The following is a 13,843-nucleotide window of genomic DNA, read 5'->3' on the forward strand; positions in this document are numbered from 1 at the left end:
AGCAGCAACCGAGCTACTGGTGTAGAGGCCGCCCTGGGCTTCTGAAGAAGAAGCACCATGGCGTAAACATGCCCGGTATCACATTATTAAACTGAAATAAGTAAATAACCTGAACTAAATCTTACAAGGGACATGACAGACTGTCCGTACAGCTGAAATCCCCGCTGCTGTTTATTCGCTTCATCGGGAGACAGAAAGATGAACATTTTAGTGCATATGAAAGGTCTGGGAGGACATCTAAGGAGGTCATACTCCACGAAGTTCTCCTCTAAAAATGTTCGCCAGACATTTATAGATTTTTTTGAACAGAAACACCAACATCTGTATGTCCCCTCGTCCCCCGTCCGACCGCGGGGGGACCCCAGCCTCCTGTTCGTTAACGCCGGGATGAACCAGGTGAGCTTCTCATACCTGTCGACCGAGCCTGGTGCTGTCATCCTGCCTGGAAGGGCAATGTTGTCATACATATTATGAATGGAGAAGTTGAGTGATAGTTGAAGTCTAAACAAGTAATTTGAGAATGCCACTATTAGCTGATAAATCGAGTTGTCCATTGATCAAGTGTTGATAATACATAATAATCGGTGAGGTAATTTATCAAGTACTCATGCAAAACATTTGCTGCCTAATGATTCAATGATTCAAATATTTGTTTCATGGATTATTATTAAATGAATACCAATACTTCTTGGCTGCTTGTCAAATAAAGGCAGCTGGATTAAGACATCACTTTAACTTGTGATGGGTATTTGGTATTAGTTATGACATTGTATTGACAAATATTGAATTGATTGATCAGAATAAAGGAGTTCATGCACAATATTTTTGGTTGCAACTTGCAGCCTTGTTGTAATCTGACTGTGCTGTTTAGTTCAAGCCTATCCTGCTGGGGACCGTGGACCCTCGCAGTGAGATGGCCCGCTACCGGCGGGTGGTCAACAGTCAGAAGTGTGTCCGGGCCGGCGGGAAGCACAACGACCTGGACGACGTGGGGCGGGACATCTACCACCACACCTTCTTCGAGATGATGGGGAGCTGGTCCTTCGGCGACTACTTTAAGGTGAGACCCTAGCTAGAAAACTATTAAACTTGGCACCAACCGGGATACTGGAGCAGAGGCCGCCCTGGGCTTCTGAAGAAGAAGCACCATGGCGTAAACATGCCCGGTGTCATAGAAAGAAACTATACTAAGTAAATAACCTGAACTAAATCTTACCAGGACATGACAGACTGTCATGCACTCTGCTTCCAGTTTTGTGTTGGTCAGACTTTAAATTATTTATTGCTTGTTTAGGGAATAATACAGAACATAAGGAACTTTAAAAAGAAAAAAAACGTATCCTTAATCGCAATCGTAATATTGGTCGAAATATCACAATTCGGTTATTTCCCCAACTCGTCCAGCCCTGATGAGTAGTGGGGCCTTCAGGGAGAAAGGCTGGCAGCACTGCTGCAGGCAAACCTTTGAAACACAGCCGTACCGCTCAACGTAACCTCCACAGCTAGAAGTGATGTCACATCCTGTGTGCAGGAGGAGGCATGTGCCATGGCCTGGAGTCTGCTCACCGAGCATTATGGTATGTCTCCAGACCGCCTCTACGTTTCCTACTTCTCTGGAGACGCAGCGAGTGGACTGCCTGCGGACGAAGAGACACGACACATCTGGCTGGACATTGGGTTAGCATAGAAAATATTTTATAACAGAGAACACGTCATTAATAATATATTCTATATTAAATATACGTAACATGTATATGATGTATAGTAATGTTGTGTGTGTGTGTGTGTGTGTGCAGGGTGCAAAAGGATCGCATTCTCCCGTTCGGTCTGCAGGAGAACTTCTGGGAGATGGGGGACACGGGGCCCTGCGGCCCCTGCTCGGAGATCCACTACGACCACCTGGGGGGCCGAGACGCCAGCCCTCTGGTCAACACAGGCAGCCCCGAGGTGGTGGAGCTCTGGAACCTGGTGTTCATGCAGTACAACAGGTAGAACCCCATTGAACCTGGTCTACATGAAGTGCAACAGGAAGAACCCCATAGCACCTGGTCTACATGAAGTGCAACAGGTAGAACTAGAACACACCGAATGGATAACTCAGGGAATCATCTACTCATTTAAAAGTGAAACGCAAACTAAAAGTACAAATGGTTAAAGGATACACAGCCAGAGCAGACAAACGTATTGGTGAAGCCGTCCACGAGAGCATCCTGAGTCCATGTTGAGGTGATGGTCTCCTTGTGTTGGGTCCGTGGCAGGGAGGCGGACGGCAGCTTGCGGCCCCTCCCCCAGCAGAGCGTGGACACTGGCCTGGGTCTGGAGCGCCTGCTAGCCGTGCTGCAGGACAAGCGCTCCAACTACGACACCGACCTCTTCAGCCCCCTGCTGGACCACATCCACCAGGTCAGACATCCCCTGTTACCATGGAGACCACATCATCCGCCAGCTCAGACATCCCCTGTTACCATGGTGACCACATCATCCACCAGCTCAGACATCCCCTGTTACCATGGTGACCACATCATCCACCAGCTCAGACATCACCGGTTACCGTGGTGACCACATCATCCACCAGCTCAGACATCACCTGCTACCATGGTGATGGTGCTCTGGTTAAGGAGGACCACACGTTGAGTTAGAATGTGTGTGTGGGCAGGTGTCGCGCTGCGGGCCGTACGGAGGCCGCGTGGCCCCGGGGTTGGAGGGCCGCGTGGACATGGCGTACCGCGTGGTCGCCGACCACGTCCGCACCCTCGCCGTTTGCATCGCCGACGGAGTCTCCCCCGGCATGTCGGGACCCGAGTGAGTCCCTCCTCCAGCTACCGTTTACACTGGAGACTCAAAGCCTGGTTCACTGAAGAGACGGCTTCAACTGTGTGTGTGTGTGTGTGTGTGTGTGTGTGTGTGTGTGTGTGTGTGTGTGTGTGTGTGTGTGTGTGTGTGTGTGTGTGTGTGTGTGTGTGTGTGTGTGTGTGTGTGTGTGTGTGTGTGTGTGTGTCAGGCTTGTTTTGAGGAGGATTCTGAGGCGAGCGGTCCGGTTCTCCACCGAGGTCCTCCAGGCTCCCCAGGGAGCTCTGGGGAGCCTGGTGCCCACCGTGGTCCAGGTGCTGGTGAGTCTGTCTGTCTGCCTGTCTGTCTGCCTGTCTGTCCGTCTGTCACTCGCCCTTATTTGTTGGTTATGTGTTGTCAGGGTGATGCCTACCCAGAGCTTCACAGACACCAGGAACAGGTAACAAGAACTACAGTTATATACAGTTTATTATATATACCTGTACATTTACTTTTTGTGTGCATATATATATATATATATATATATTAGGGCTTTGACTCCAAACTTCGTTATTCTAAAACAATTCGAATATCAAAAAATAAATCAAAATTCGAACGAATATTAGGCAGCCCTTAATATTCGAACCTGTTATGGGCAGACCAAGAGGGAGAGACGTCGGAGAACCCGACGCAGTCTATTCATAATATTGTAATGACCACGGAAGAGGCAGTGAATGAAGTATTGATTAGACAGCGATTTATTAGAAACCTAATAAACCGTTGGAACACGCAAGACCGGTAACCATAGCAACGCGGTAAACAAACCTCACAAAGCCCAATCCAGGCCTTACTGAAGGCATTTAAAGTTCAAAATATTATTATTAAATATTAGAATGTATTAGAATATTAATAAACAAACAAACTTCGAACATGATTTTTGGGCAAAAGTCAAAGCCCTAATATATATATATATATATATATATATATATATATATATATATATATATATATATATATATATATATATATATATATATATATATACACACACACACTGTATATGGCTGTATATTCTACGATGTGACAGTCGATGTACTGTGCTCCCAGATCGTGTCAATCATTGACGATAATGAGGACCAGTTCTTGAGCTCTCTGCAGCAGGGAGTCAGGATCATCAACAAGACCGCACCGTTACCTAGCAACCACAACAGCCATCCCCTGTTCCCAGGTGAGGTATCAAACCGTTCCCTAGCAGTCACCTTGACAGTATTACAAGAACCCGTCATCCAGAGCGAGACAGTATAGAACCCAGTCAGAGACAATATTACCAGAACCAGTCACTCAGACCTAGACATTATTACCAGTCACCCAGTCCTCGAAAGGATTAATATAACCAGTCATCCAGAACAGTATTAATAGAACGATGGCATCCAGACCTAGACAGGAATAATAGAACCAGTCATCCAGATCAAGACAGGATTAATAGAACCAGTCATCCAGACCTAGACAGTATTAATACAACCAGTCATCCAGACCTAGACAGGATTAACAGAACCAGTCATCCAGACCTGGACAGTATTAATACGACCAGCTATGCAGACCTAGACAGTATTAATATGACCAGCCGTCAAGACCTAGCCAGGATTAATCAAACCAGTCATCCAGAGCCAGGCAGCTCTAACCTCCCTCTGATGGCAGCCCCGGTGGCCTGGTCTCTGCATAGGAACCTGGGCTTCCCCCTGGACCTGCTGCAGCTCATCCTGGAGGAGAGGGGGCTGCAGGTGGACCAGGTTCTGCTGGACCAGCTGCTGGCCAGAAACCACAAGGTGATCCCACCTCTCTATAATTGGGTGTCTGTGACTATGGTTGAGCAAAGTCAAATCCGATTCGTTATGCCAGACCCTTAGTCGTCTGATCGTTGAATCATATAGGATATATTTCTTTATATTATAAATAATCATTGGCTTATCATCGTGGTTTCCCAGACTACTTAATGTATTTTCTATCAAAGATTTGAATCGTTCAAGATTCAAGGTCACCCCAACTTTATAATAATGATCATGGCTGTTGACTCTCTCTCACTCACTCTCACTCTCTCTCTCTCTCTCTCTCTCTCTAGCGTGGCTCAGAACCAGCCGTGGCGTCAGAAAGTGAGACCCATCTGGACGTCCACACCCTGGCGTCGCTCAAGCAGCAGGGAATCAAACACACCGACCAGAGTCCAAAGTACCAGTACAACCTGCACAACGGCCGATATGGTACCTGAACCATTACTCCACCCGTCCACCTAGTACCAAAACCATTATTCCACCAGTCCACCAAGTACCAGAACCATAGTACTGAACCATTGTTCAACCTTTGTCTTCGTTTTTTTTGCATTTTTATGCTTCATGATGGAGTGGGATAGACAGGAATATATGGGAGATAGAGGGGAGGAGATGCAGCCAAGGGCCACTGAACCTTTGTTATACCAGACATCCTAGTACCAGAACCATAGTACAGAACCAGAACCATTCTCTGTTCAAACCTAGTTCAGCAGAATACTAAGGCGTTGGTTTGAGTCTGAGCCGACTGCGATAGTGATCTTTGTAGTGAACAGAGGAGGCTCATATCCATGATCTTATATGTTTATTTATTTCTACCAAATTAAAGCTATGATAGCAGTGACAATAAGTACATACTGTACATCTATACTGCTACTACTGGATGTAATGCACTAATACTCACCGTACTTTTCTTTTAACCTGGCTCTGTGCTGTTAGTTTTCCCAGAATGCACTGCGGCGGTGAAGGCGCTGTTCGTCGGTCAGCAGCAGGTGTCGGAGGTGGCGCCTGGGCAGCGCTGCCTGGTCCTATTGGACCGGACCAGTTTCTACGCCGAGCAGGGTGGACAGTCACATGACCAGGGCTACCTCTCCAGGCACGACTCACCGGTCAGTACAGCCCACTGTACCCCTAGCAACCGTAACCTAGCAAACTATCCGCAACACAGCACAACTGACCAGGCAGAACAGCCTGCCGTAACGCTAGCAACCGTAACCTAGCAAACAAGCCGCAACCTATACACTATAGCCGCTGTGATGTGTGAGCTGTTGAGCTGTGATTCTGATTGGCCGTCTCTCCACAGGATGTGCTGTACCCGGTAGAGGAAGTGGCCGTGGCCGGTGGCTATGTTCTCCACCTGGTTCCAGCTGCATACGCACTGAAGGTTGGAGACCTGCTCCACCTCCACCTGGACCAGGTAGGAGGAGTCACACAGTATAGAGTACCTTCCAATTTATAGAAAGACACCATTACCACCCTAGAACTACCAGTTACACTGCCCTAAAACTACAAGTTAAACCAAACTAGAAGTACAAGTAACACCGCCCTAGAACTACAAGTTACCCCTCCCTAGAACAACAAGTAACACCACCCTAGAACTACAAGTTACCCCACCATAGAACTACAAGATACCCCACCCCAAGAACGACAAGATTCCTCCCCGATAACTCCAGGTTACACCGCCCTAGAACTACAAGTTACACTTCTCTAGGACCTAAATGTCTAGAAGTTTCACCAACCTATATCTACCTGTCCCCTTCCATCCCCCTCTGCCCTGCTCCAGGCCCAGAGGCTGTCCTGCATGGCGAAGCACACGGCGACCCACCTCCTCAGCTGGGCCCTGCGCTCCGTCCTGGGGCCCAACACGCAGCAGAGGGGCTCTCACGTGGGCCCCAAGCGCCTGCGCTTCGACTTCAGCATCAAGGTGAAGTGAGGAGCCCAAACAGTGCCAGGGGAGGGGGGACCCACAGCAGGCTGGGCGGGCTGGCTAACGCAGGAGCCCTGTGTGTTGCAGGGTTCCCTGAGCACCACTCAGCTGCAGGAGGTGCAGCGGCTGGTGGAGGAGGCGATTGTGGCCGACCAGGAGGTCTATTCTCGAGAGGTTCCCCTGAGGAACGCCAGGACCATCCCTGGCCTCCGGACCGTGGACGAGGTTGGAGTTCGATAAGCGTCTGGATGTGATTGGGTGTGATCTGTGAAGGGGGGGCTGTCTGTGTTTGAGGGCATGTCGTCTGGATGTGAGGGGGTGTGGTCTGTGTTTGAGGGGGGTTGTCTGGATGTGAGGGGGTGTGGTCTGTGTTTGAGGGGGGGTGGTCTGGATGTGAGGGGGGGTGGTCTGGATGTGAGGGGGTGTGGTCTGGATGTGAGGGGGTGGTCTGGATGTGAGGGGGGGTGGTTTGGATGTGAGGGATGTGGTCTGTGTTTGAGGGGGTGTGGTCTGTGTTTGAGGGGGTGTGGTCTGGATGTGAGGGTGTTCTGTGTGCTTAAGGAGGCGGTCTGTGTATCCAGGTGTATCCCGACCCAGTGCGGGTGGTGTCGGTGGGGGTGCCGGTCGCAGAGCTTCTGGACGGCCACACAGAAGGACACCACTCTGTGGAGCTATGCTGTGGAACGTGAGTCTCATCACCACGGTAACTAAGCCGATGATGGAGAGTATACCAGTAATTGATTGTGACCTTCTGTAGACACCTGCTGCGGACCGGGGCGATCGAGGACCTGGTGGTGGTCTCAGAGCGCCAGATGATGAAGGGCGTCAGCAGAGTCGTGGCACTTACCGGGGAACCAGCCAAACAGGTACTGTACCTTTAAGGAACCAAACAGGTACTGTACCTTTAAGAAACCAAACAGGTACTGTACCTTTAAGAAACCAAACAGGCACTGTACCTTTAATGAACCAAACAGGTACTGTACCTTTAAGGAACCAAACAGGTACTGTACCTTTAAGGAACTAAACAGATGTACTGTACCTTCTAAAAGCCAAACAAGTACTGAAACTTTGGGCCCAGAGCCCATCATCTTTTATGTTATGTGCCTGGGTGGCGCGTGTTGTAATTGTTATGGATGGGAACAAAGAGTTCTAATTGCTGCCTTTCCGTTGCTATGCCGTGAGAGCCCCACATTTGGCAGAGTGCCTGGACGCCCATGTTGAGATAAATAAAGCTGCCAACTGCCTGGTTGTTAGGAGGTTCACTTCCTGTTTACTTCCTATGTTCTCCAGGCCCGGGACGCTGGCCAGGTCCTGGCTCAGGCTGTAGCGTCCCTCGTCACCAGGACGGCCTCCTTCTCCTCCTCCTCCTCCTCCTCCTCCTCCTCCTCCTCTTCCACTTCCCGTCGCAATGACGCCCAGCGCCTCGCCAAGGAGGTCGGACTACTGACCGATGTATGACATCACTTCCTATCTAGCCCTACCTATCTACCCCTGTCTGTCTAACCACTACCTGTCTTTCTAACCCCTACCCGTCCAGCCCTACCTGATTAACCCACGCCTGTCTAAACCTTACCTGTCCAGCTCTACCTGTCTGTCTTTTCCCCATCTGTCTAACCACTACCCGTCTAATCCCTACCTCTCTAACCAATACCTGTCAGTCTCAACACTACCTGTCTGTCTAACCACTATCTGTCAAACCCAACCTGTCTCCCTCCTGTCAAAACATGTTTAACCCTATTTCTCTAGTCTTACCTGATTAACCCGTATCTGTCTAACCTCTACCTGAATAATACCCGCCAGGCTGTGGACTCCACCCCTGTCCCCCAGTGGCAGAGGAGGGAACTGCAGGCTCAACTCCGCAGCCTCCAGAGAACCACCAACACGGCCCTCAGGAAGGTGGAGAGCCAAGAGGTGAGTTTCCTGGTGGAGCTCCGCACTGGGCCTCCCGGTGGAGCTCCGCACTGGGCCTCCTGGTGGAGCTCCGCACTGGGCCTCCTGGTGGAGCTCCACTGTGGGCCTCCTGGTAGATTGGTGTTGGAGGGGAAGGTGATTGAGGCGTTGGTGGTTCTAAGTGTTGCTTGTCGTCCAGGCAGCAGTGCGGGCCGAGGGGCTGCTGCAGCAGAAGGGGGAGCAGACGGTGCTGGTGGAGCGAGTAGAGGCTGACAGTCTGTCTGTGAGTAGCTTCACTCCCCTCACACCTCTAAAGACGGTGCAACAGGTCAGGTAGTTTATGTAGGCAGCAGTAGTACTAGGATTATGTTCTGTGTGTTGTAGGTGCTGATGAAGACGGTGAACCAGGTGAGCTCCAGGCGCCCCGACAGTCTGGTCATGCTGCTGTCCCACCAGCAGAGCTCTGGGAAGGTCCTGTGTGCCTGCCAGGTTCCCAAGGTGAGGAACCACGTGATCCATGTCACCAGTTATCATATAAACCATAAATGTATAAACTATATCAGGAACCCTTGTGTATAATATAGAAAAACTATATATTAATACTAAACGATGCATGGGTCACGCTACAATGCGTATCACGATAAACGCGTCACGTTATATTCCTGTCTTTAGTATCGATTGAAAAGGCTTTTATTGTGACAGGGCTACTTGGCGGTGGCAGCGTGTGATTGGGCCGCGGCCGTGTGCTCACACCTTGGGGGCTCCTCCGGGGGGTCGCAGCTGGTCGCCAAGGGAACGGGAACCAGCGGTGACATCACAGAGGTGCTGAGGTGGGCGGAGGAGTACGCACACCGTAGCGCTCCACCCAAAGACTCTTAACACTGCTCAACCTGAACATACCTCCACCTGAAGACTCTTGACACACCTCCACCTGGACATACCTCCACCTGAAGACTCTTGACACACCTCCACAGAGCTATTGAAGTACGACCAGTCTTCTAGGGGTTCTTTTGGGTTCTTGGGACATTGAGGTCAAGGAGTACTGTGTTTACTCCACCCTGCAGCTTACCATTTATTGTTATTTTTTTGTAAATAAAAACACGTTTGTGTCGACAGTTTTTAATTGTAATGGATCCAGGATCAAGTGTGACACATTGGTTTGCAAAGTAAAATTCCAATCGATACATGATTCTATATCCAACCACTTCTAACTAAAGTTCTGTATATATTAGTTAATATGTCTAAGTCTGATTATACAGACGGCTATGCTGCTGAGAAAGACCTGCGTACTAGACAGCAGGGTGCCAGTTGGCAACCAGGGGGTAGTACCACGTCCGACCAGGGTGACTGTTGACCACCAGGGGGCAGTACCACGTCCGACCAGGGTGACTCTTGACCACCAGGGGGCAGTACCGCGTCAGACCAGAGTCAGGTTCAGCCACTGGAGAGAGGAGCCCAACTCACATTACTTACAGACATAGGGAGATATAGTATGAAACATATAGTATAAGAGTATGATGTAGACAGTGAGATATAGTATTAGATGTAGAATAAGAGTTAGTATAGCAATAAACTGAGATGTAGTATAAGGCCCAATCCCATTTCTACCCCTTACCCCTCCCCCCTTCCCCTTACCCCTTCAAAACAAGGGGGAGGGGTAAGAGGAAGGGGGAAGGGGTAAGGGGTAGAAATGGGATTGGGCCTAAGAGTGAGCATAGTATTAGACTGAGATATAGAGAGTGAGACAGACGGATTGATCGTGATCAATTTATCTAGTATTGATATAATCTGATGTACCTCTATAAGATTCAGTTCCACATTTCCCGAGCCGTCATTTTCAATGGCGTTGAATGTTTCTGTGGGGAAAGGAAGTTCGATCATGAGGATGCATGTCCCTTATTTACATACCGGCCATCTTGGATCTAAGTGCTAGCTGCCATTTCATGAGTGGTTCCATTGGTCTGAACGTCGACCCTCGGGGGCTGAGCAGGTCAATGAGAATGCTCACTCCGGAGGTGAATAATATCACCCACAATGCATTGCTGTTATACATTTGGTGCAGGAAAATCCACCCATGGTTGGGTGGCAGTAAAACTCTGGTAGCTTACCACCGATGAGAAGATCCGTTTAGCGATATGAGTTTCTCAATCAAGACCTTTTGCAAGGACATGCCGTCCATACACAAGTGGCAGAACGAATTATCGTTTGTCATAAAGTCTACTTCCTATAGCTCTTAGTATGAGGTATTTCTGAGGTTAAAGCAGGGCAGCCTAAGGCGGTCCTTGATGGGGCTCTGCAACAGCGTCGCAGCGTTACGCGACACCCGAGGATTGAGGGGGCTACTGCTGAAGCCTCTGTCTGCGGCGATACGTACTGAACATGCTCTCCAGGCGAACCAGGCAGGACACAAAGTTATCAAAGTCCACGGTGAGGTCCGAATCACTGTAGCGAGCCACCAGGATCTGGTTCAGAGAGTTGTCCAGACGGAAGCCTGCCGGGACACAGGTGGAGAGGCGGATCAGGTCAGAATTAAGGGATCGCCGCTGTAGCCAAGCCCAGGTTTAAGGATGCTGATCCATCCCTTGTGAAACACAAGGGACAGACGGATGTGTTTCTTACCTGCTTCTTCCACCGCCATTCTCATCTCGGTGGAGCTCATGCAGCCAGACTTATCCACGTCCTTCTCCCGGTAGATATTCTACAATACACCACAACTAGTTAACACCTGGTTAACATCTAGTATCCACCTCCTTCTCCCTGGCACTTCTATGAGGCGACACATTTTGTACTAAACTCACCTTTATGTTGTGTACTGACCGATATGGATTTAGGTCTGGACTTGTAAAGTATTAGAGTATGATATAGAAGACATAGTGAGATACAGTATTAGAGATATAGTATATTATTAGACTGAGCTTTATTATAAGAGTGAGTATAGTATTAGCCTGAGCTATAGTATAAGAGTGAGTATAGTATTAGACTGGGCTATAGTATAACAGTATATTATTAGACTGAGATAAGGGATAAGAGTGAGTCTAGTATTAGACCGAGATATGGTATAAGAGTGAGTATAGTATTAGACTGAGATATGGTATAAGAGTGAGTATAGTATTAGACTGAGATATGGTACAAGAGTGAGTATAGTATTAGAGTGAGGTATAGTGATAGAGTGAGACCGAAAGAGGGATTGATAGAGTATTATAATCTGTGTTCCAAGAGACCAAAGTGTTATATTGTTTATATAGTCCTAAACAGTGTAACACTATATACATTATGAATGCTCATTGGCAGACCATATCATTTTGCCAAATGATATTGGTAACAGATGTTTAAGTGAAACCAGGAGAAATGGTTATGGTTGTTAACCATAACTCTGGTTGTTAACCATAACTCTTGTTGATCACCCAGACCAGTATTCTTCTGTGACGAGTTACATTTAGTCTTTAAGCAGATGCTTTTATCATAAAACCATATACTGTACCACACACAAGTCTATACAAATATCCTTCCATCCATACATTAGCACCCCAGCCAAGGTGAATCCTGAACGATCAATACACTTCCCCCTACCATTAAGCACCCTCGGATGGCCTGCCTAATGCACTATTAAGTCATTTATCAGAAGCTTTCATCCAGGGGAATTCAGATATACATCATTGGAGGAGCTGGTAGGAACTGGGTTAGACAGTACAGAGAGGTCATTAAGGAGCATGTGGGGGTTAAACAGTACAGAGACAGTTCAATAAGGAGCAGGTGTGGGTCCATATAAGGGGGCATCTCGTGCTAGGATTCCTACAAGTAGACTGGACACATTGGGGATGGAACCCTGACCATATCAGCTTGGAGCCCAACAGCAGAACTATGATACCATCCTGCCATCTCCTCTCGGTAACATCCAGTCAAAAGAACACAACACCAAAACGCATCCTGGTAAAATATACTAGCAGATACTCACCAGGAGGTTCTCAATCTTGGTCCACAGAATCTTGAACTCCACCAGACCAAGGCGACCGCTGCCGTCTTTCTGCAGAAACATCTAGGAAACCAACACCGACAAAACTAACCTGCTGCAGACCTAGTAACTAAACCCACCAGCTAGTCACTAGCCCAGTTAACCAGTAGCCTGACCTAGTAACTAAACCCTCTAGCTAGTAGCTAGCCCAGTTAACCAGTAACCTGACCTAGTAACTAAACCATCTAGCTAGTAGCTAGCCCAGTTAACCAGTAACCTGACCTAGTAACTAAACCATCGAGCTAGTAGCTAGCCCAGGTAACCAGTGACCTGACCTAGTAACAAAGAGTCCTAACAGAGGTAAGATTGTAGATAGTTGGTGAAGGATACGTCTAGAAGGTTGACCATGTTGCGACAGGTATCCAAACTGAAGCCGCTGGTCTTGATGTCCGAACCTTGAACAACCAACAGGTGATTAAGGAGCAGGTAGGGGTTAGACAGCTAAAGACAGGTCATTAAGGAGCAGGTAGGGGTAAGACAGTACAGAGATGGGTCATTAAGGAACAGGTAGGGGTTAGACAGAACAGAGACTTTGCTGATGGCTTAGGGTTAGTAAACAGTGTTAACTTACGTTGGGTCACCACTCTATTGAGGATTTTCTTCAGCTCAAAGGCAGAGATCTCGCTGTCCTACACAAGAGGATACCCAAGGTCACACGTCGTACCGTGTTTGTGTATGTGCGTGTCTCTCTCTGTGTGTGTGTGTGTGTGTGTGTGTGTGTGTGTGTGTGTGTGTGTGTGTGTGTGTGTGTGTGTGTGTGTGTGTGTGTGTGTGTGTGTGTGTGTGTGTGTGTGTGTGTGTGTGTGTGTGTGTGTGTGTGTGTGTGTGTGGTGTGTGTGTGTGTGTGTGTGTGTCACTCACCTCTCCTGCTAGTTGTCCAAACAGAGATCTGAAGCGTTCTCCAACATCATCTTCATCAATGTCCACCTGGATTAAACAGATCATTCTTCATAGTCAGCCCTCAACATCTGAGGCCAACCACCAGGTGCGTTGTGACGTTTGTCGAAGCCGACGACAGAAGGCTGGTTACCCCATTGACTACTACTTTGAACCAGAAGTTCTTAAACTCCTCCATGCTTTGTCTAAATACAACTACCACCACCAACTCCATAAGCATCAGTGAACAAAATAATCTAGATTCAGTAATATCCCCATCGTCTCATCTGCGCGGTAGTGAATAATGAAACCCACACCCCAACACCCACCCACCTGTTTCACGTTGCATTCCACCGGGTCGTCCAGCTCTCTGCAGGAGAAACACGTGTACTTTAAGCTCCTCTCCGCTTCATCAACAATAACAAACAGGAGATTTACGAATACTTTGTCTAACTTTGTCCAACAACACCTACTGGAACTCGACCTGCTTCTCCGAGAACACCCGGACACAGAAGTCTCCGTTCTGGTTGGGTTCGAAGGTGGAGT

At 48.4% G+C, this 13,843-nt stretch overlaps 2 protein-coding genes across 2 annotated transcripts; one reads left to right on the plus strand and one right to left on the minus strand.

The window, feature by feature from the left end:
* The first annotated feature begins 13 nt into the window (after positions 1–13).
* aars2 (alanyl-tRNA synthetase 2, mitochondrial (putative)) lies at positions 14–9,541 on the plus strand. The gene is made up of 22 exons (XM_056586672.1): positions 14–396; positions 872–1,060; positions 1,532–1,677; positions 1,797–1,988; positions 2,259–2,403; positions 2,657–2,802; positions 3,002–3,110; positions 3,191–3,229; positions 3,877–3,997; positions 4,468–4,595; positions 4,889–5,027; positions 5,532–5,701; positions 5,896–6,009; positions 6,376–6,516; positions 6,607–6,744; positions 7,101–7,204; positions 7,277–7,385; positions 7,810–7,971; positions 8,320–8,430; positions 8,609–8,692; positions 8,794–8,907; positions 9,112–9,541. The coding sequence occupies exons 1-22, from the start codon at positions 199–201 to the stop codon at positions 9,286–9,288; spliced, it is 2,976 nt and encodes a 991-aa protein (XP_056442647.1). The 5' UTR covers positions 14–198; the 3' UTR covers positions 9,289–9,541.
* On the minus strand, positions 9,482–13,836 carry LOC130379686 (calpain-1 catalytic subunit-like). Its single transcript, XM_056586673.1, has 10 exons — positions 13,771–13,836; positions 13,631–13,667; positions 13,283–13,348; positions 12,993–13,050; positions 12,752–12,816; positions 12,365–12,433; positions 11,029–11,107; positions 10,784–10,900; positions 10,207–10,265; positions 9,482–9,850 (listed from the first exon to the last, which is right to left on the minus strand). The coding sequence occupies exons 5-10, from the start codon at positions 12,767–12,769 to the stop codon at positions 9,827–9,829; spliced, it is 366 nt and encodes a 121-aa protein (XP_056442648.1). The 5' UTR covers positions 12,770–12,816; positions 12,993–13,050; positions 13,283–13,348; positions 13,631–13,667; positions 13,771–13,836; the 3' UTR covers positions 9,482–9,826.
* Between the last annotated feature and the right edge of the window lie 7 nt (positions 13,837–13,843).

This window comes from Gadus chalcogrammus, chromosome 3 (genome assembly GCF_026213295.1).
Source record: "Gadus chalcogrammus isolate NIFS_2021 chromosome 3, NIFS_Gcha_1.0, whole genome shotgun sequence".
NCBI classification, from domain to species: domain Eukaryota; kingdom Metazoa; phylum Chordata; class Actinopteri; order Gadiformes; family Gadidae; genus Gadus; species Gadus chalcogrammus.

Excerpts from the sequence above, each read along its gene's own strand:
- aars2 (XM_056586672.1), top strand. The coding sequence starts at position 199 with ATGAACATTTTAGTGCATATGAAAGGTCTGGGAGGACATCTAAGGAGG. Across the intron at positions 2,803-3,001 it reads CCCGGCATGTCGGGACCCGA|GCTTGTTTTGAGGAGGATTC; the intron begins GTGAGTCCCTCC and ends TGTGTGTGTCAG. Across the intron at positions 3,111-3,190 it reads CCACCGTGGTCCAGGTGCTG|GGTGATGCCTACCCAGAGCT; the intron begins GTGAGTCTGTCT and ends ATGTGTTGTCAG.
- LOC130379686 (XM_056586673.1), bottom strand. Across the intron at positions 10,266-10,783 it reads TCGCCTGGAGAGCATGTTCA|AAACATTCAACGCCATTGAA; the intron begins GTACGTATCGCC and ends CTTTCCCCACAG. Across the intron at positions 9,851-10,206 it reads TGGAACTGAATCTTATAGAG|TGGCTGAACCTGACTCTGGT; the intron begins GTACATCAGATT and ends TCCTCTCTCCAG.